General features: G+C 46.1%; 2 protein-coding genes across 2 annotated transcripts; both read left to right on the top strand.

Moving 5' to 3' along the window:
- Window positions 1-8,508: 8,508 nt before the first annotated feature.
- GPR4 (G protein-coupled receptor 4) lies at window positions 8,509-9,577 on the top strand. Its single transcript, XM_072123191.1, has one exon. It carries the CDS (start codon window positions 8,519-8,521, stop codon window positions 9,575-9,577), a length of 1,059 nt encoding a protein of 352 aa, XP_071979292.1. The 5' UTR covers window positions 8,509-8,518.
- Window positions 9,578-17,357: 7,780 nt separating this feature from the next.
- On the top strand, window positions 17,358-22,129 carry OPA3 (outer mitochondrial membrane lipid metabolism regulator OPA3). The gene is made up of 2 exons (XM_072125926.1): window positions 17,358-17,559; window positions 21,669-22,129. The coding sequence occupies exons 1-2, from the start codon at window positions 17,418-17,420 to the stop codon at window positions 21,980-21,982; spliced, it is 456 nt and encodes a 151-aa protein (XP_071982027.1). The 5' UTR covers window positions 17,358-17,417; the 3' UTR covers window positions 21,983-22,129.
- Window positions 22,130-22,159: the final 30 nt, after the last annotated feature.

Below are 22,159 nucleotides of genomic sequence, written 5' to 3'. Positions count from 1 at the left end.
AGAATTTCATAGAACAAACAAATGTGATGCTCCAGATTCTCAACCAACTCAAAAGGAAAGTCAGTTTTATAGCTTCTCGAATCAGCCAAACAGTTTTCAGATGTGCTAGTATATGAATAAGGGTTTTCTAAACATCCATTAACCTTCTCAGACAGTTAGCAAACATAATGTACTATTAAACCACTGGAGTGGTGGATGTTGGAAATGGGCCTATATGCATGTATGTAGATAATGCATTAAAAACCAGATGTTTGCAGCTAGAATAGTCATTTACCACATTAACAATGTATAGAGTGTATTTATCATTCATTTAATGTTAACTTCATTGAAAGGAAATTGATTTTTCTTTTAAAAATAAGGAAATTTCTAAGCGCCCCCAAACTTTTGAGGGGTAGAGTATGTTTGGCTGGTATAACCTGGGTATCCTATATATAATTATATATGTACAGCTGGTATATATTTATATACAGGAGATCCCCAGGTTATACCGGCTGTACATATATCATTATATACAGGAGATCCCCAGGTTATACCGGCTGTACATATATCACTATATACAGGAAATCCCCAGGTTATAGCGGCTGTACATATATCACTATATACAGGAAATCCCCAGGTTATAGCGGCTGTACATATATCACTATATACAGGAAATCCCCAGGTTATAGCGGCTGTACATATATCACTATATACAGGAAATCCCCAGGTTATAGCGGCTGTACATATATCACTATATACAGGAAATCCCCAGGTTATAGCGGCTGTACATATATCATTATATACAGGAGATCCCCAGGTTATACCAGCTGTACATATATCATTATATACAGGAGACCCCCAGGTTATACCAGCTGTACATATATCATTATATACAGGAGACCCCCAGGTTATACCGGCTGTACATATATCATTATATACAGGAGACCCCCAGGTTATACCGGCTGTACATATATCATTATATACAGGAGATCCCCAGGTTATAGCGGCTGTACATATATCATTATATACAGGAGATCCCCAGGTTATAGCGGCTGTACATATATCATTATATACAGGAGATCCCCAGGTTATAGCGGCTGTACATATATCATTATATACAGGAGATCCCCAGGTTATACCGGCTGTACATATATCATTATATACAGGAGATCCCCAGGTTATAGCGGCTGTACATATATCATTATATACAGGAGATCCCCAGGTTATAGCGGCTGTACATATATCATTATATACAGGAGATCCCCAGGTTATACCGGCTGTACATATATCATTATATACAGGAGATCCCCAGGTTATAAAGGCTGTACATATATCATTATATACAGGGGATCCCCAGGTTATACATACAGCCGGTATAACCTGGGGATCTCCTGTATATAATGATATATGTACAGCCGGTATAACCTGGGGATCTCCTGTATATAATGATATATGTACAGCCGGTATAACCTGGGGATCTCTTGTATATAATGATATATGTACAGCCGGTATAACCTGGGGATCTCCTGTATATAATGATATATGTACAGCCGCTATAACCTGGGGGTCTCCTGTATATAATGATATGTGTACAGCTGGTATAACCTGGGGATCTCCTGTATATAATGATATATGTACAGCCGGTATAACCTGGGGATCTCCTGTATATAATGATATATGTGCAGCCGGTATAACCTGGGGATCTCCTGTATAGAATTATATACGTACATCCAGGAATATATATTTCAGAAAGGACACTATAAATAGTTCATTGCTTAATCAGTAAAAGTTTCCACATGGAAGATGTGCTATCAGTAATAATTAGTGTTCTTCCTTAATCAATGAATAATTGAGGAGATGAAGCATTAAATGTCATTCCTTCCATGTGCAGCTCCTGGCAGGGAATGAGAGGGATGGTGAGAGCTAACCTGATAATATGGCCTCATATACATGCACATGTCCGCGCTATGCACATCCACCCTACACCCTACCCTGTGCACAGCTAGAGCGGGGATAGGGGAGAGCGCCTGTCAGACCCCTTCATGCCATCTCCACAATCATTTGCCACCTTCAGATGCCTCCATGTCCCCTCCACTCTTTAGGCTCATTAGTAAAATAGTAAAAGTTGATTTTAGAATGAAGGAGGCCGTGGATAACAAATATAAGAAGATCCCACAAACACAGTGGGGGTCATTTACTAAGGGCCCGATTTGCGTTTTTCCGACGTGTTACCCAAATATTTCCAATTTGCGCCGATTTTCCCTGTATTGCCCCGGGTTTTTGGCGCACGGAACGGATTGTGGCGCATCGGCGCTGGCATGCACATGACGGAAATCGGGGGGCGTGGCCGAACGGTAACCCGACAGATTCGGAAAAACCTCCGCATTTAAAAAAAAAAAAAGTGTTGCTGGACACGCGCTTACCTTCACCAGGTATAGGATGGTGCATTCCGGCAGACCTCGGGGAATTTCAGCGCAGCAGCAACATCTGGTGGACGTCGGAGGAACTGCCTTAGTGAATTGCCGGAAGACCCGAATCCACCGTACAGAACGCGCCGCTGGATCGCGAATGGGCCGGGTAAGTAAATCTGCCCCAGTGTCTGGGTCTACGAGTAAGTGGCTCTGGTTTATCAGGATGGATTCTGATGGTGATTTCGTGAATCCGGTAAATGAAATCCAGTAAAGGAGATCTAACATTTTAGTGGGTAGATGTATCCTAGCAAGAAGTTCCTGAGGAAGCGGACAGGGTCACTAGCAGGGGGTTGTGCATACATTAAAATACTTCAGGCGCTCAGGTGATGTAGCCTGAGGCTAATTTGCATAATTTATAACAATATATTTCTGCAATTGCAGGATATAGAGTTAAACTAGAACACATCTACCATCACTACAAACTGATAGGTGTCCTTTAAGGTCACATACCCACATACAGTGAACACCCACCTCAATGTCACTGATGAGCAAAGAGGCAACAATGTTTTGAACTTGATACTTTCAGGCTCAATGGGGCACATTTACTTACCCGGTCCTGTCGTGATCCAGCGGCGCGTTCTCCAACGAGGATTCGGGTCTTCCGGCGATTCACTGTGGTCGTGAGCCCGATGTCCACCAGGTGTCGTTGCTGCGCCGAGGTCTGCCGGAGTTCACCAACCTATTCCCAGTGCATGCAAGTAATTGATTTTGCGACACAATTCGTTTTTTAAATTACGCGTTTTTTCCGAATCCGTCGGGTTTTCCGATGGCCACGCCCCCCCCATTTCTGTTGCGTGAAAGCCGGCGTGTTTGCGCCAAAATCCGATCGCGTGCACCAAAATCCCGGCGGAATTCGGTGCAAAACGGAAAAAGTTGGGAAACCCGACGAAAGTGCAGCCGCGGAGCCTTTAGTAAATGAGCCCCAATATCTCGCCATCTTCTACAGCTTTGGATGTGAGAGCAGCATCTAGGAACCAGATTCAAGCATATCACAACCAAAATATTAGCTCTCTTCTACACATTCCCAATGTTGGGGCTCACTGGTCACCTCCCCGTCCTCTTACACCTACAGATGGGATAGTAACAAGGTTGCATGATTTGCCTTTGGTTACACCTTTACTTGTTTTGGCGGTTTATTCCTTGCTGTGCAGAACCCTTCTTTTTTGGGTCAGCGTTTTAGAATATTTTCAAGGTACTGATCGAAACGCATTTCATACATTTGTGTGCTTGGGGCATCCTATATATAACTACATCATTGTATTAATTATTAATTACATAATTATTGGGACGTCTTTTCATAGGCAGCTTTGGAGTTTACTATTGATATTTAAAACTACTTTTATATCGCCCTTGTTTATAGATAAAGCCTATTTTCATTTCAAGTCGGAGATTATGTGGTTCTTGCTCTTGATTTTCGAGGTATACAAGTCACTTGTATTAGGTTTTTCATAATTTTTTTTACCGACAAATGTTGAATTGGGTTGAGGTCTGGGGACAGTGGGGTCTGATCCAGTAGCTCTACTTCACTGTCATTGACCCATTTCTTCACCAATTGCCTCAGGTTGTTGTCCTTCTGGAACACGTTGGGGCAGATTTACTTACCCGGTCCATTCGCGATCCAGCAGCGCGTTCTCTGCGGTGGATTCGGGTCCGACCGGGATTCATTGAGGCAGTTCCTCCGCCGTCCACCAGGTGGCGCTGCTGCGCTGAAGAGCATCGGAACGCACTCAAGTTCACCGGCCTATTCCTAGTGAAGGTAAGTGCAAGCTCCGCGACACTTTTCTTTTTTTAAATTTTCTGAATCCGTCGGGTTTTCATTCGGCCACGCCCACCGATTTCCATCGCTTGCATACCAGCGCCGATGCGCCACAATCTGATCGCATGCACCAAAATCCTGGGGCAATTCAGGGAAAAATCGGTGCAAAACGGAAATATTCGGGTAACACGTCGGGAAAACACGAATCGGGCCCTTAGTAAATGACCCCCAATGTTGTCCTTTTGTACCCAAAGTACACAGGTGTAAGAAGTAACTTATCTTGTAGGTTACTGAAATGTAGCTCAGAATTGAGACCATCCATCCTGGTCAAGTATTGAATGATTTTGTCTGGGAAACAATCCCATATCTTCAGGCCTTCTCCCCTAGACATTACAGTTCCTTCAATCTCTTAATCCGTTAGCCTTTTTTTTTTCCTATGATCCATTTGTATCCATCGGAGCTCAGTCTATTGACTTTCATCTCATCACTGTAAATCACCCAATCCCAATCTTCTGAGGTCTGTTTCACGGAGCTTACATGTACGTCTGTGACGTCACTATTACGGAGTCTCCAAATGAGTCCATTTGCAAAGTTTTCCAAGATGGGATAAAGAAATCCTGACTCTTTCAGCTACCTGGCCTACACAAGGCCTTATGACAGGATTAAAACTACACCCGCCTACACAGAAGTCTTAATTAGCATAAGGAGAACTTTTAACTTTCCGACCATAATGATCCTTATGATGAGGTGACCTATATCTCACATGATGCAGATCACCCAGCAGTTACCCACCCATATTAGGGTCACTTACCTTCTCACCTGAAAGTTACACACCCACATCAGAGCCACTTTTTCACCCAGCAGTTACACGCCCACATCAAGGCAATGCACTCCAGTCCGCCGCATCTACTAAAGCCAAACTATAGCATAAATCTCCACCAGGTCGGACCTTGCAGAGATTGGGTTGCATCTATTAAGAGGGCAGAGCCGCTCGCTTAGTAGATCCAGACAACGGCGCGGGAATTCCCGCCAGTAAGACCAGACCGCAATCTGCTGCAGATTTATCAATTTCTGCTGCTGATGAAGAATAAGACTGGCTAGTTGCTATCAGTGCAAAGCCACTCCTCTTTGACATACTGATGTTTTCCAGGATGGTAAAAGGAAAACATTGCCTCTTGGTGTTCACTCCGTATTGTATCCACATCCAATTTTTTTTTTTTAATCATCCGTTTTTCACATTCGCAAAAAAAAATATTTTAAGAAAATATGGATGTCATTGACTTCTATGGAGATCTGTGGTGTGCATGTGAGAAAAAAAATAGTGCATGCTGCAATTTTTTTCTCAGTCTGCATTGAAAAAAAAACAAAAAAAAAAAACACATGTGAACAGACCCAAAGAAACCAATGGGTCAGTGTGCTGTCTGCAAAAAAACAAAACAACAAAAAAAAGCACATAACAATACTGATGTCAGAAACACCTGTCTGAATGAGCCCTAAGGCAGCCCCCTTAAATCAAGCATGACTTGCAAGCCGAATGATGCGATGAGGGATTAAAGCCAAACCAGTATATCTGTTCCATAAGGGTTCCAACTGTACACAGCACTGTTTCGGTGTCTTTGTATCTCATCAGTAGAGTGTAGGGAATTAGTTTGACTGAGTGAGAGACTTACCTCCTGGGTCAGGGAGTAAGAGTTTTTATTACAGTGACTTTGCCCGCTAAGGTTGTCTTGCAGGCATGTGAAGACTTACATCCATTGATGCTCCACTGGGGGTTTCTGGGTTTCTCAAATACATCTATTGTGTGTCCAATATGCCTGATAATTTTTTACGGTATTTTACTTCAACCCCATACCTTCAAGTGCCTAACTAGCTTATACACACATACACGTGCTAAAACAGGTTGCAAATGGGGAAGTTTATAGCCCATTTCGGCCTGGGTGATGATGGGCAGGAATAGGTCCTGCTCTATAATTTGCAGCTCACAGCCGCCATATATAGTAGCGTGCATGAGGCTTAAGGCTACATTCACACTAACGTATGCCCGCCGGGCATAGTGTGGTTAGTTTGGTTTTGCCAGGTGAATATCCAGAACCCAATCTGTGCAACAGAAACAAAAGAATGGGACATGTGGATCAAATAAGGGAAAGCTGGAGGCCTGAAGAAGCCTTAAAATAAAAGGTTGGGTCTGTGAATTTCCAACCCATACATGTACACAGGGGAACATATGTAATTGGTGCCTACATTATGGTGATGCTAGTGAGAAGCTCTGCACACCAGCGATACATACAATACTGTACATTCATTATACTGATGATGGAGCCCTCTAGTGGGGGATTACAATGAGGGGGAATGTAACAAAGTAGGCAAATAAACACATAAAAAAGCACAGTACTGGTTAAAAAAAAAATAAAAAAATATTATAAAAACTGCATTTCAGAGCAACCATTTCAATTATAAAAAATAATTTTTTTAAAAACCACAAAAAAAGTGATTAAAAAAAACTGTATATACCCTAAAATATAGAACTAAGCACTGGGCCCCCAAGGCTGTCATGTGGGTCAAATAAGACTTCCAAGCAGGGGATTAAAACTGTAAAATGATTCAATAAAGTTTAACTGCAAAAAAAATGAAAAAACAAAAATTTGCCCACGAAAAAAAAAAAAATTATCCCCATAACGCAGCAGGCCCTTTACGATTCCACATTTACTCCCGGCTTGTTATAACATGCCTAAAAAGTTCTGGTTCTATGTAGGATAAATTCTACTTCCTAGTGGCACCAATAAAAAGTTCTGCACAATGAATTAAAAAAAAAAAAAAAAAAAAAAAAAAAAAAAACGATAAATAATTCCAAAAGAGGGGGAAATTACAAAAAAATAAGTTGTGCCATTGTCCTACGTCTTTCACTTTTATTCCTCGGTTCAATACAATCACCGAGACACAACATTTCTAGGATTTTTTTTTTTTTGTGACGATTTATGATTTTAAAAACTAGCAGCTGATTTTAAAAAAAAGACAGCAGCCCAGAAGCCTTCTTCATACATCCTTACCAACAATGCAATGTTATTGTAGATCTTGGGTCTTTAAGTGGTTAATAATTCAAAAAAGGGCAACAAATAAAAGGCATAGTGAAGCATTATTGGAGCTATATCTGACCATAAACTTTAAAAAGAATACACCATAAACTGAATTTTGTTTATCCAATACAAACAATGGAAACAATATACTAAGAGCAATTCTACCTGCATAATAAACTTAGAAATTAAAGGAGGCGACGTGTCGACACCGGGAGCCGGAAGCAATTACTAGGGATAAACTAATGCCGCTATAATCTGTGTAAGCTTTCTAAGCTTCATCAGGGTCCCCTAGGTTGTAGTAGTGGTATAGTATGCGATGGACAGGACAAGAGATGTCTAGTTGTAGTAGTAATAGTAATTGTATCTACAGCAGTACAATATAGAGCAGTGATGGCGAACCTATGGCACGGGTGCCAGAGGTGGCACTCGGAGCCTTCTCAGTGGGCACCCAAGCTATCAACCCAGTACAGAGTTCACCAAACAGGACTCAAATAATCTCCCAGCGGTCCCAGGCAACTTAAGAGACGATCCTTGGCTGTTTGGGACTGGGGGAAGATTGAGAAGGTGTGGACAGAGCTGGATTATCTTTGAAGGCCCTCTTTATATACAGACCCTGTAGAGAAGCTGCAATGATAGTTTGAATTTGCTATCCTTCTTTGTATTGGTGGCCTCAGGGAGCCGATACATTTTTGAAAGTTGTGGCAGAACAGAGAGCAATAACTTACGGGAGCCTTGGCACTTGATGATAAATCAGATGGATTTGGTTGTAGTTTGGGCACTCAATCTCTAAAAGGTTCACCATCGCTGATATAGAGCATGATGAGACAACCACCCATTGAAAAGTCTTCTGCCGGGGGGCAGGTCTTGTAACAGAATATTGTCACTATGTTTCATGTTATGTTCTCCAACAGTTACTTTTGTCAAGTTCTTTGGTGTAGGGATTACTTTGCCTCCATATTCCACTCCTTGAACCTCGTAGATGGGATGTTATTCCCACAACAATTGCTATTAGAGTTTGTATGGTCCTCACAGACTTCTTTATCCCCCACAGAGACCCTGGCATTTCAGATCATGACGGTGTGGTGATCCTGAAACATGAGCCACCATGGACAACCATCCCAAGGACCCAGACAATGCTGAACCCCCCACACGGGGAAAAAGAAAAGACAGAGACGTTGAGAGTCCAATATGTACTAGAGAAGTGAATTTAGCACACAGCACTCATCCCTTTATCTAACATGGCTAACATCACCCCCGAGGCTTGCAACGTGGACTCTGACCTGGACAGCGTGCTCCCTCCATCCCTGTATGCAGTGGTCTTCGTGGTGGGACTCCCGGCCAATCTTTTGGCTCTCTGGGCCGCCTGGCTACAGGTGCAGAAAGGAAAAGAACTTGGAGTCTACCTACTAAACCTGAGCCTGTCCGATCTGCTCCTTATTTGTGCCCTACCACCTTGGACAGACTATTACTTACGGAGAGATGTCTGGGGCTACGGGCCAGGGGCCTGTCGCCTCTTTGGTTTCATCTTCTATACTAATCTTTATGTGGGTGCTGCTTTCCTATCCTGTGTCTCGGCTGACCGTTACCTGGCTGTGGCCCATCCGTTGAGGTTCCCTGGTGCCAGGCCCATCCGCTCCGCCACTGCCGTCTCTGCACTGGTTTGGGTCCTAGAACTGGCAGCTAACGCCCCTCCGTTGTTCAGAGATGCCATCACCAGAGACCGCTACAACCATACTTTCTGCTACGAGAGTTACCCCCTATCTGGGAAGGGAGATGCACTAGCCAATGTGGGAAGGGTAGTAGCTGGATTTTTATTGCCTTGGGGGATAATGCTCTTATGTTATGCTGGGTTACTCCGGGCACTGCGGGGAAGTGCATCCTGTGAGCGTAGGGAGAAAAGACGGGTCCGTCGGCTGGCCCTGGGGCTCCCTTGTGTGGCCCTCCTGTGCTATGGGCCCTATCATGCCCTGCTGCTGCTACGTAGCCTGGTATTTCTGATTGGAGGAGGTTCTGTAGCAGCAGGTGAAAGCTGTGCTCTGGAGGAGCAGTTGTTCCCAGCATACCATGCCTCTCTGGCCATGGCCACCCTAAACTGCCTGGCCGACCCTGCCCTTTACTGTCTGGCTTGCCCTGGTGCACGAGGAGAGGTGGCAAAAGCCATTGGCAGAGTGGTGGCCTGGGCAATGGGAAAAGACAGGAGTGGCTGGCGGGAAAGAGGCTTTGATGTCCGAGGGGGTGGAGGGGAGGAGGTGGGAATGGTGGAGATGGGGGAGAGAGGCGGCAGCTCCATCGTCTGAGATGGTGAATGTGCTTGGAAAGATGTCATGTCTTGTAATAAAGACTTTATAAAAGTGATGCTCTGCAGGTAAAAGTTTTCCTGTGTGTTCATGACCTCTGAAAAGAATGCAAAGCTAGAGCAATGTTCTGCAGTAGTATATATACCATAGATAAAGTCTACAGTGAGATGATCTGCAGGTACAGTGTGATGATTACTCTCTGGGTCTAGTCTGTATAGCGATGATCTGCAGGTGGAGTGTTACTGCATGAACATGTGCCATCTTGCGGCCCCGTCTACCATCTGTGTGCTGAGTCAGTGTGTGTTACGTAGACACATCCAGAACGCAGGGGCAATCAAGTTACACAGGAACACTGGAGAGGAGGAGTGTGGGTCCACAGCTGTTACTGGCAGAGGATCGAGCACAAATATATCATCCTAAACCTGCCGCACCTGCTGCCCCCCTCACAATCATCAGTCACGTCAGCCATTCCTGAGACCCATCACAATGAGAGGTAGGTGGGCATCATGGCTGATGATGTGCATAGTGTCAGGATGAGGACAGGCAGACATCTACGTGAGCTGGCCGGTCATTGAGACCCATCAGTATGTAGAGGTAGGTGGGCATCGTAGCTGGTGATAGTTTTAGGATGATAACAGGCAGATATCTACATAGCGCTGGCAGGTCAGCGAGCCCATCACAGTGTCAGAGGTAGCTGGACATCACGGGTGGACATGTGCACAGTGTCAGGATGACGACATCTACATGGAGCTGGAAGGTCATTGAGACAGTCATACATGGAGAAGCTGAGATATGTCACAAAGCTCAGGGGGTCACATACTTTGTAATGTTTCTGACTTCTAAAAATTTCTAGATATCTATGTCATTTCCTCCATAAAAAGAAAAAAAAATCCATGCCTGGTTGTGTAAGTGTGCGAGTACTTGCCTTCAGATTCCGCAATCTTCAGCTTCTTCATAGGGAAGGAAAACCTGGAGGACACAAGAGGTGAGAGTTAGTATGGAGTTACAGTCGGTACCAGCAGCCAAGAGGAGACACTGGGGCTCATTTACTAAGGGCCCGATTTGTGGTTTTCCGACGTGTTACCCGAATATTTCCAATTTGCGCCGATTTTCCCTGTATTGCCCTGGGATTTTGGCGCACGCGATCGGATTGTGGCGCATCGGCGCCGGCATGCACGTGACGGAAACCGGGGTGTGGCCGAACAAAAACCTGACGGATTCGGAAAAAACGTCGCATTTAAAAAAAGAAAAGTGTTGCGGGACTCGCGCTTACCTTCACCAGGAATAAGCCGGTGAACTTCAGTGCATTCCGGGGAACTTCAGCGCAGCAGCGCCACCTGGTGGACGTCGGAGGAACTGCCTTAGTGAATCCCGGCCGGACCTGAATCCACCGCAGAGAACGCGCTGCTGGATCGCGAATGGACCGGGTAAGTAAATCTGCCCCACTGAGTGTGAGCGACTGTCCTCAATCGAAGCCTTCATGCTCAAAAACTGTCTTTTTCATCTCACTCTCACATGTCCTCATGTATTTCTATGGGCATATGCACACAGCTGAGTATTCCTCAGCCCCAGTCTGAACCCTGGTGCGTGGCTCCTATTCTTGGCCGTGTTTGCGTCTCAACAGTCCCATAGAAATCAATGGGGCTGCAAAAATCACAGTTGCACACAGTGGGTGATGGGTAGCGATCGTATGACTTAATTAGCCAGCCTTCCATTTTTTGTGGGCCTGCAAAACACATTTTTATTTGCTGTCATACGGCTCAGACGTATTAAAAACACCTGTGTGCAGGTCGCCCATGTCCCAATCCTCCTGGTGCTCTCCACAAGCGCATGTCACTTGCTCCCTTTTAACCCATCCTGCTCCATCACTTCAGTAACAAGCCCCCGGGGTCACTCCCCTGGTGACAGCTGGGAAACATCTGCATGGAGTCTGCGCCTGGGAATCTGCTGTCCCTGACACAACCCAAAGGAAGGGAATCCCGTTATTTCCTCCACCACTAATCCCCCTGAACTTTATCACCAGATTTAACGAATAGTTTAGAAGAATGAGGGACACACCACAGGGGAATCTACTGTGAGAGCATATAGAGCAGAGGAGATCATTACCTCAGCAGTCAGGACACGGGAGTATATAGAGCAGAGGAGATGGACATCGTTACCTCAGCAGTCAGGACACGGGAGTATATAGAGCAGAGGAGATGGACATCGTTACCTCAGCAGTCAGGACACGGGAGTATATAGAGCAGAGGAGATGGACATCATTACCTCAGCAGTCAGGACACGGGAGTATATAGAGCAGAGGAGATGGACATCATTACCTCAGCAGTAAGGACACGGGAGTATATAGAGCAGAGGAGATGGACACCATTACCTCAGCAGTCAGGACACGGGAGTATATAGAGCAGAGGAGATGGACATCATTACCTCAGCAGTCAGGACACGGGAGTATATAGAGCAGAGGAGATGGACATCATTACCTCAGCAGGCAGGACACGGGAGGACATAGAGCAGACATAGCAGAATGTTGTTGTGTCACACGGTGTCCTGCCAGTGATTTAAGGTGAAGCAGTGGATAAAAAAAATCTCCTGAATGAGGGTTTTTTTCTGGATTTCTGCCACTGGTTGCATACATTGAGGTGGCGTTGGAGGCTGCAGGCAGGACACCCTCAGCGGGGGCCACATCTGCTGGGAGATGATATCTACATTCCCAACATACAGCCGGTCATACGCTCCTCTAATAACTCCACTTATTGCCACAACAGATACGTTCCCAATAAAAATGTGCTGGAATGCGGAGAGATGGCGAACAAGGTCACATCCATTCTGGGAGAGATGTATTCTTAGGCGTAGCCATGCTTCTAGTTCCTACTAAATAGTGAGTGTGAGAGATGCAGACCGTGGTCTCCCTAATATACTGTTGACTGAAATCCACACCCTCCACCACGGACAGATTGGGGGTCATTTACCAAGGGCCCGATTCGCGTTTTCCCGACGTGTTACCCGAATATTTCCGATTTGCGCCGATTTCCCCTGAATTGCCCCGGGATTTTGGCGCACGCGATGAGATTTTGGCGCATCGGCACTGGCATGCACGTGATGGAAATCGGGGGGTGTGGCCGAACGAAAACCTGACGGATTCGGAAAAAAGCTGCATTTAAAAAAAAAGAAAAGTGTTGCAGAGCTTGCACTTACCTTCACCAACTATAGGCTGGTGTACTTGAGTGCATTTAAGCAGACTGTAGCTCAGCAGCGCCACCTGGTGGACGCCGGAGGAACTACCTTAGTAAATCCCGGCCAGGCCCGAATCCACCGCAGAGAACGCGCCGCTGGATCGCGAATGGACCCGGTAAGTAAATCTGCCCCATCCTTAAAAAAAAAAAAAAAAAACAGTATCCAGAAGCTGGAGGCAATGAAGATGAACAGTAGGAAAATGCGAGACCCATCACAATAAGGACATCTGTCTGGTGGCTACTTATTCCCTGTGAGTGAACGGAACAACGAGGATACACATCAAGGGGAACTCTACTTTAAAGGGGCATTGCAGTTGTTTATACTCATAAGCCACATGGAAATGGGATCAGCAACTTACCGATTAGCCGTGGCATAGCTGCAATATCCCCTAGTATTCCCAAGGACTTCCCAATTAAGGGAGCATGTGGTCCCATAGATAGCCCTTTTGTCACACTAGTCATAATAGTGTTAAAACGTGGCTCACAACATTTCGGTCAGCTCCTTGGTGCAAATTACGATAGAATTCTGTCACAAATTGACACCCCGGTGTTCTTTCTAGCGGCATAGTTTAACCCCTTCAGGATGCAACCTTTTTTCATTTTTGAGTTGCCATTTTTCGCTCCCCACCTTCAAATATCCATCACTTTTCTGTAAATAGATCCCTATGAGGGCTTGTTTTCTGCAAAACAAGCTGCACTTCCTAGTGACCGTATTTAATATTCCTTGCCCAAAAAAAAAAAAAAAATTCCGGAGAAATTGATTCAAAAAAGAAAAAACAAAAAAAAAAAACGTATTTGCATCACTTTCTTGTGGGCTCTGCTTTTACAGCTTTCACGGAGCCACCACGTGACACCTCTTCTTTATTATGCGTGTTGATACAATCACAAGGATACATAATGTTTTATTATGTTTTAAGATATTTTTAAAAATTAAATTCTTCATTTTGCTTTATCTAGGTGCTAACTTTTTCATTCTTTAGCGTACAAACCAGTGTGAGGCGTCACTTTTTGCGGGTCAAGCTGACAATTTCATTGCTACCATTTTCAGGAACCTTTTAATCACTTTTAATTCCAAATTGAAAGTGTTGCAAAAAGAAGAAAAAAAAAAAAAATTGTTGGTTCGGACGCTATTTTTCATGAAGGGGTTCACCCCCGGGAATAACCATTTTTAGATTTTGATAGATTGGGACTGTTGGGATGCAGCCACACTTAACATGTATGATTTTATTTGTTTCTTTTTATATCATTTCCAAGGGGGTTATTTGAATTTTTATTTTGTTCAAACTTGTTTAACTTAAAGCCACATGACGTGCAGATAACCGCTTAATGCTCCGTGCTGTAACATTCCATTCAATGTACTGGGAAGCTGTAAAAAAAAAAAAAAAAAAAAAAAAAAACCATCTGAGGGAGCCGACGCTTTCATGGATATCATTTTAAGGACCGTATGAACTTTTAAAAAGTTTTTCCCCCAAATTCTGCCATTTTGCACTTTTTTTTTTCTTAATACGGCGTTCACCGCATGGGATAATTACTCTAGTGTGATCAGACAGCTTGGGATGCTGGGAAATTAACAGGTTTCGAATTTTAGTTAAATTATTTATTAATTTTAAGAAAAGTGAGAATCAAATTCTTAACATTTTATAAAAGCTTTCTACATTTTTTTGGGGGGGTTCCTTAGGGTGCTTATACCCCTAGGGTGCTGATTGCTCATGCAATATAAAGTAGTACTACTGTATTGCAGTATATTTTGACGCCACGGCTCTTCTATACGCACTGTGGTTAGGGAAGGCACGCTGTACCTATGACCAGAAGATCTTCGCTTCATTATGGTCACTTTATAGAAGACGTCATGAGGTTGATGGTCCGTGAAGGGCAGGAAATATCCCAAAGGCAGAATTTGTTTTGGATTACAGATTATAGAAACTTAATAACAGTCAAGTCACTTTACTCCACTGGGCAGCAGGGAGCCCCTGAGGTCATTGTGGAAAGTAGGGCAACTATTGAGAAGTTGGAACACATCCCCTCAATTCTCTGTAAAGTGCCTTATTTTTTTTATGCACATGTAGCGTTCCCCCATTCTTCTTTGTGCATCTAGAGGCTGGAGGTTCCCCCATTCTTCTTTGTACATCTAGAGGCTGGAGGTTCCCCCATTCTTCTTTGTACATCTAGAGGCTGGAGGTTCCCCCCATTCTTCTTTGTACATCTAGAGGCTGGAGGTTCCCCCCATTCTTCTTTGTACATCTAGAGGCTGGAGGTTCCCCCCATTCTTCTTTGTACAAATAGAGGCTGGAGGTTCCCCCATTCTTCTTTGTACATCTAGAGGCTGGAGGTTCCCCCCATTCTTCTTTGTACATCTAGCGGCTGGAGGTTCCCCCATTCTTCTTTGTACATCTAGAGGCTGGAGGTTCCCCTCATTCTTCTTTGTACATCTAGAGGCTGGAGGTTCCCCTCATTCTTCTTTGTACATCTAGAGGCTGGAGGTTCCCCTCATTCTTCTTTGTACATCTAGAGGCTGGAGGTTCCCCTCATTCTTCTTTGTACATCTAGAGGCTGGAGGTTCCCCTCATTCTTCTTTGTACATCTAGAGGCTGGAGGTTCCTCCATTCTTCTTTGTGCATCTAGAGGCTGGAGGTTCCCCCATTCTTCTTTGTACATCTAGAGGCTGGAGGTTCCCCCATTCTTCTTTGTACATCTAGAGGCTGGAGGTTCCCCCCATTCTTCTTTGTACATCTAGAGGCTGGAGGTTCCCCCCATTCTTCTTTGTACATCTAGAGGCTGGAGGTTCCCCCCATTCTTCTTTGTACAAATAGAGGCTGGAGGTTCCCCCATTCTTCTTTGTACATCTAGAGGCTGGAGGTTCCCCCCATTCTTCTTTGTACATCTAGCGGCTGGAGGTTCCCCCATTCTTCTTTGTACATCTAGAGGCTGGAGGTTCCCCTCATTCTTCTTTGTACATCTAGAGGCTGGAGGTTCCCCTCATTCTTCTTTGTACATCTAGAGGCTGGAGGTTCCCCTCATTCTTCTTTGTACATCTAGAGGCTGGAGGTTCCCCTCATTCTTCTTTGTACATCTAGATGCTGGAGGTTCCTCCATTCTTCTTTGTACATCTAGAAGCTGGAGGTCCCCCCATTCTTCTCTGTACATCTAGAGGTTCCCCCCATTTTTCTTTGCAGCTTGGCCCTAGCTCAACTATATTGGTTGGAAAAGGTTTGTGAAGCTGCAGATTCTCCACGGGCTTAGGTATGGGTTGTAACATTGCGTGCATCTGAAGAGGCTTAAATATAAACTCTTTCATTTAGCTGTCGTATAGTTAGGAGGTCCTTCATCAAAAAGGTGAACCTATTCCCAATCGTAGGTCTTCTGCAACCTCTACAAAGTTTACCACTAAAATTGTATTTAGCTCCATCTACACATCAGCTCGGAGCAGCTTCCCAGTACCTCTATCAGTCAGTTCTCTCTGTCTTCGTGGGGGGGGGGGGGGGGTGGCGAAACGTTTCACACATAGGAAAAGCCCTTTCTTCCAAATTCTTGCTTAGCCCTCTACATAAGACAGGACTACATAGGACTTCCAGTAATGGCTTCTTGATGCTCTTCCATAAAGAGCAGAATTGTGCAAAACATGACTAATAATTGCCCCATGGTCAGATTTTCCCCCTGAGCTGAGGATCTCCAGATTGACCCTGGCCCTACGGTCAGAGCTGTCAGTGGTCAGCAGCTAGGTAAGTTGTGCCAAACTCCTTCTAGTTACAGACAATGGCACACATTTACGAAGGGTCTGAACAGCACATTTGTCGGGTTTCCCGACTTTTTACCGTTGTGCCCTGAAATGCCCCGAGTTTAGGTGCACGCGATCAGATTGTGGCGCATCGGCGCTGGCTTGTATGCGACACAAATCGGGGGGCCATGGACATCGGACAACCCGACTGATTCTGACAAACCGCGGAATTTAAAAACTAAATTGTGACACAATATCAGCACTCACATGCACCGGGAAGAAGAAGGTGAACTCCGGCGGTTCCTCAGCGGGGGAAGCGGCACATGCAGGAAATTGGACGCACAATCTGCCAAAATCTATGGTTTACATGAAGCTATTTGTTAACTAATGTTCTCTAACAAACCTTGACAGAACATCTGTAGCTCTAATAAGACACAAGAACATTAACTAATTAGGAGACATCTGAAGACGATGTTATACTCGGGTATCGGAGTACAGGGGGGTGAATACAGATGCAAGACAAAGGTTTATCAGTTACATCACAGGTAACTAACACCAGATACTTTGCTACGCTTGAAAATGATTAAGGGGCGTGAAGACTCCTACAGGCCAGTGTACACAGGCCTCTACAGCAGGGTAAGGAAGTACATGAGGCGCGGACACATGACATGTCCGTACACAACAAGCTACCCCGGCGCCTCTCCTTCATCTGACAGAAACTCCGCGAATCATGCAAATATATATTTAAAAGTCATGTGACCAGCCACCCACGCATCGCGCGCTTCTCCTGGATTGGTTCAATTTCAAGAGGCGGGGTTTGATGCGGAAATGAACGGGCAGGAGGCGGTTTTTAGGCGCTGCGTGGGCGTGGCGCCGGCATGTGACGTCACTGAAGATGGTGGTGGGCGCCTTTCCCATCGCGAAGCTCCTGTACCTGGGGATCCGGCAGATCAGTAAGCCGCTCGCCAACCGGATCAAGGCGGGAGCCCGGCGCAGCGAATTCTTCCGCACCTACATCTGCCTGCCGCCCGCTCAAGGTGACTGATCACGGGGAATGGCCGGGCCGTCATAATGGCTGGGATATAGAGGGAGTTGACCAATGAGGTGATGGAAGCTACCGCCTCTAGCCAATCACAGAGCAGCTGCTTAAAGCGGCGATTGAATACTGTGAGAGGTCACCCTGATCACATGGGAGCATGAGGACCCTCAGGACAGAACCTCCGTTATAGAGACCCCCTGTAACCATGACAGCTGCTAATGGAGACCCCCTGTAACCATGACGGCTGCTAATGGAGACCCCCTGTAACCATGACAGGTGCTACTGGAGACCCCCCCCAGTAACCATGACAGGCGCTACTGGAGACATCCCCCCAGTAACCATGAAAGGCGCTAATGGAGACCCCCCCCCCCCCCCCCCCCAGGAACCATGACAGGCGCTAATGGAGACCCCCTGTAACCATGACAGGCGCTAATAGAGACCCCCAGTAACCATGACAGGCGCTAATGGAGACCCCCTGTAACCATGACAGGCGCTAATGGAGACCCCCCAGTAACCATGACAGGCGCTAATGGAGACCCCCAGTAACCATGACAGGCGCTAATGGAGACCCCCAGTAACCATGACAGGCGCTAATAGAGACCCCCAGTAACCATGACAGGCGCTAATGGAGACCCCCCTGTAACCATGACAGGCGCTAATGGAGACCCCCAGTAACCATGACAGGCGCTAATGGAGACCCCCAGTAACCATGACAGGGCGCTAATGGAGACCCCCAGTAACCATGACAGGCGCTAATGGAGACCCCCAGTAACCATGACAGGCGCTAATGGAGACCCCCAGTAACCATGACAGGCGCTAATGGAGACCCCCAGTAACCATGACAGGCGCTAATGGAGACCCCCTGTGACCATGACAGGCGCTAATGGAGACCCCCTGTGACCATGACAGTCGCTAATGGAGACCCCCTGTGACCATGACAGGCGCTAATGGAGACCCCCTGTGACCATGACAGGCGCTAATGGAGACCCCCTGTGACCATGACAGGCGCTAATGGAGACCCCCTGTGACCATGACAGGCGCTAATGGAGACCCCCTGTGACCATGACAGGCGCTAATGGAGACCCCCTTTAACCATGACAGGCGCTAATGGAGACCCCCTGTAACCATGACAGGCGCTAATGGAGACCCCCTGTAACCATGACAGGCGCTAATGGAGACCCCCTGTAACCATGACAGGCGCTAATGGAGACCCCCTGTAACCATGACAGGCGCTAATGGAGACCCCCTGTAACCATGACAGGCGCTAATGGAGACCCCCTGTAACCATGACAGGCGCTAATGGAGACCCCCTGTAACCATGACAGGCGCTAATGGAGACCCCCTGTAACCATGACAGGCGCTAATGGAGACCCCCTGTAACCATGACAGGCGCTAATGGAGACCCCCTGTAACCATGACAGGCGCTAATGGAGACCCCCTGTAACCATGACAGGCGCTAATGGAGACCCCCTGTAACCATGACAGGCGCTAATGGAGACCCCCTGTAACCATGACAGGCGCTAATGGAGACCCCCTATAACCATGGCAGGCACTAATGGAGACCCCCTGTAACCATGACAGGTGCTAATGGAGACCCCCCCCCCCCTGTAACCATTACAGTTGCTAATGGAGACCCCCTGTAACCATTACAGTTGCTAATGGAGACCCCCTGTAACCATGACAGTTGCTAATGGAGACCCCCTGTAACCATGACAGGCGCTAATGGAGACCCCCTGTAACCATGACAGTCACTAATGGAGACCCCCAGTAACCATGACAGGCGCTATTGGAGATGCCCCCTATACATGGTATGGTGTGTAGATTGGGGGTACTCTTATGGTATTTGGTATGGCATAAAGGTGGGCGCCTTGTTGCCTGCCGTGAATGGGCCGCTGTAGTTTTGCTCGTCTTGTATAGGCGGGAGTCTTGTCTTTATGAGTGGTTACAGGGGGCGTTAGTGAGTCCATCTGCCATTTACCCCCGTAGTTGGTGGTCTCCTGCTCTGTAGCCCCTGTACACTTTTGTAGATCTCTGAAGATGCAACCGTTTTACCACAATACTTATCTCTGTATCTTATTCTTGTCCTTCCCACTTAAGTCCAAATCAGGTAAACCACTTAATCCCAGCCATCCGTAAAATATGGGGCCTACGATGGCCGTGTGTCCAGGCTGATACTACAGTACAGTGGACTTCATCATATACAAGTATAGGGGGTCCAGGGGCAGTGCGCTCAGCCTATGATCCAGAAGATGCATGATATAGATGTAGTGGGGTTATCTGGTGTTTGTGATGGTTCTGCTCCCTTCTGCTGAGTCGTGTCAGCCAAATCTCCAACTTCTCAATTTCCATAAGACCTCTTTAACAAGAATGTATGAAAACGACCATATGCCATCTTTACTGTACCGTTTTCAATTGTATAGCATAGGTATACATTTACATGGTGGTATTGTCCATTATACTGTACCACGAACGAGGGGTAAATATAGAGCACGACCTATTCTCTCCAGTATTTCTGTTCTATACGCCCTATAAAAGAATATGGGAACGTTTAAAATATATGTCGCATTCATGCTGGTTACAGTTGTGCACCATATGCTGCTGTATATAAGAGCAGTATCCAGAGAGACCAGAACCAGTGGGAGGTGCATTCTGCCAGCGACCCATAATGTGCCTACCTGCCGTATTATATATGGATACAGTTACATACTTGAAAATACGGATGAAAACATTTTGTATATATACGGATTCCTACAGCACAGGAGGAATATGTTCATGTTAAAGGCTACATTCACATTAATGTGTGATCGCCCTGCCGTAGCCCAGGTGAGCGCAAGTTGGAGAGGAGGAGGGATGAGCTCTGCTCACCGCTTCATAGGAAATAGCACTACACGGCCGCAAACACGAGCTGCAATGAAACAAAGTGAAAAAGGGGTCTGCATACGTACCCATTCTGTGCGTATGAGTTTTTTACCGTTTATACAGCTGTATTTTGGGCGTAAATGCAGGGTGTTTTTTACCTGTATGGCACCCTATCAGCATAAAGTACAGTGGGCTGGTAAATGATGGCTGGATGACAAACGGCACTTCCCTTTGGTTGTGGATACTGCACTTATGTACGGCAGCATACGGTGCAACAACTTATACAACCCGTATTTTATACATTCCCATAGACTTCTCTGGGCTTTATGGAATGGAAATACATGAGAAAATAGGACGTGCTTTCTTTTTTTTTTTTTTTCTTTTTAACATCTCACTTACAGTACGTTGCACTACACGGCCATTAAATGGATGACCATATTTCCCGTTGCAGTATGTGACCCTACGGCTCATTCATACAAAAGTAATGGGAACCAATATTGGTCCCCATTGATCCCTATGGCGCCCGGTCATGGTGCTGTGAGCGCGTTTTCACCGTACCGTGACCTGAAAAATATAGGACGTGTCCTCTATTTCGCCATGTTACAACGCCGGCCCTGCGCTGCTCTATGGCACACGCTCCAGCACATTTTTAATCTGAATGTACACCAAATCAATTTTTTCTGGTCACTAGCGAGTGTGGACACGCCCAATGCTCGTTTACTGTGATCTGTAAGGGAGGAGCTTCCCTACTGAGCAGGAGCAAAAAGTGCGTCCACATTCATCTCAGATAAAAGCCCACATCTTTAAATGAGGAATAGAACAGACATTTATAGGACATGCCATAATTTTCCCAAATTTCAGCACATACTGCAATGTCGGCCCATTTTATTCCGATTACACTAAAATGGTCACCTACTCCACAGCCCTGACGGTACTGGCTCTCTGACTGTGACACAGTCTTGGGTACCTAAAGCCAGAGTTGGAGTCTAAACCCAACTTTGCCCACCCTGATCAAAATGTTACCACGGAGTATACTTGAGCCTTCTCCATCCACACTGATGAGGACAGGACCACTGAGCCTCCCCCCTCCCTTAGATGTGCACTTACCAGGAGATAAAATCTTGATTTAAGAAGTAATCTGGTCCCAGAGACCCTGTCTGGGGTCAGCCAATCGGAGCTTGGCTCTTTTGTTGTTTGGGCATCAACGTGACCTAATCTTGTGTTTCATAGCTGTGTTGTCTCTTGCAGTGTACCATTGGGTGGAGATGCGAACCAAGATGAGGATCATGGGCTTCCGCGGCGCCACCATTAAGCCGTTAAATGAGGAGGCGGCAGCTGAACTTGGGGCGGAGCTTTTAGGAGAAGCCACTATTTTTTTAATTGGAGGAGCCTGCTTGATAGCGGAGTACTCACGGCAAGCCACAAACACTCGTCGTAAAGAAGAGGAGCTGGAGGCCAGGCTGAGCGCCATGGAGGCAGAGATTGCACGATTAGGTCTCCATACAGACGAGCTGGACGCCCGTGCCCGCGCTGCAGAGAGGCAGCAGCAGGTGACAAAGTGAGGCCTGCATCTGATGCCAGAACAGTACTACCTAGTGTCTCCAGTGACCAGGACAAGAGTTAATTAAAGGACATTTGACTTATCAGAGCTGCCCCCTGTCTGCTGGAATGTGTATATACAGGCAATAAAGGGACATTGCTGAGCCGTGGCTCGCATCCTGAGATCTGTACGCCGTCCA

The sequence above is a fragment of the Engystomops pustulosus genome, chromosome 9, assembly GCF_040894005.1.
Source record: "Engystomops pustulosus chromosome 9, aEngPut4.maternal, whole genome shotgun sequence".
NCBI classification, from domain to species: Eukaryota; Metazoa; Chordata; class Amphibia; order Anura; family Leptodactylidae; genus Engystomops; species Engystomops pustulosus.
The sequence above is the reverse complement of the archived record's forward strand: the minus strand, read 5'-3'. Positions and strand labels throughout refer to the sequence as shown.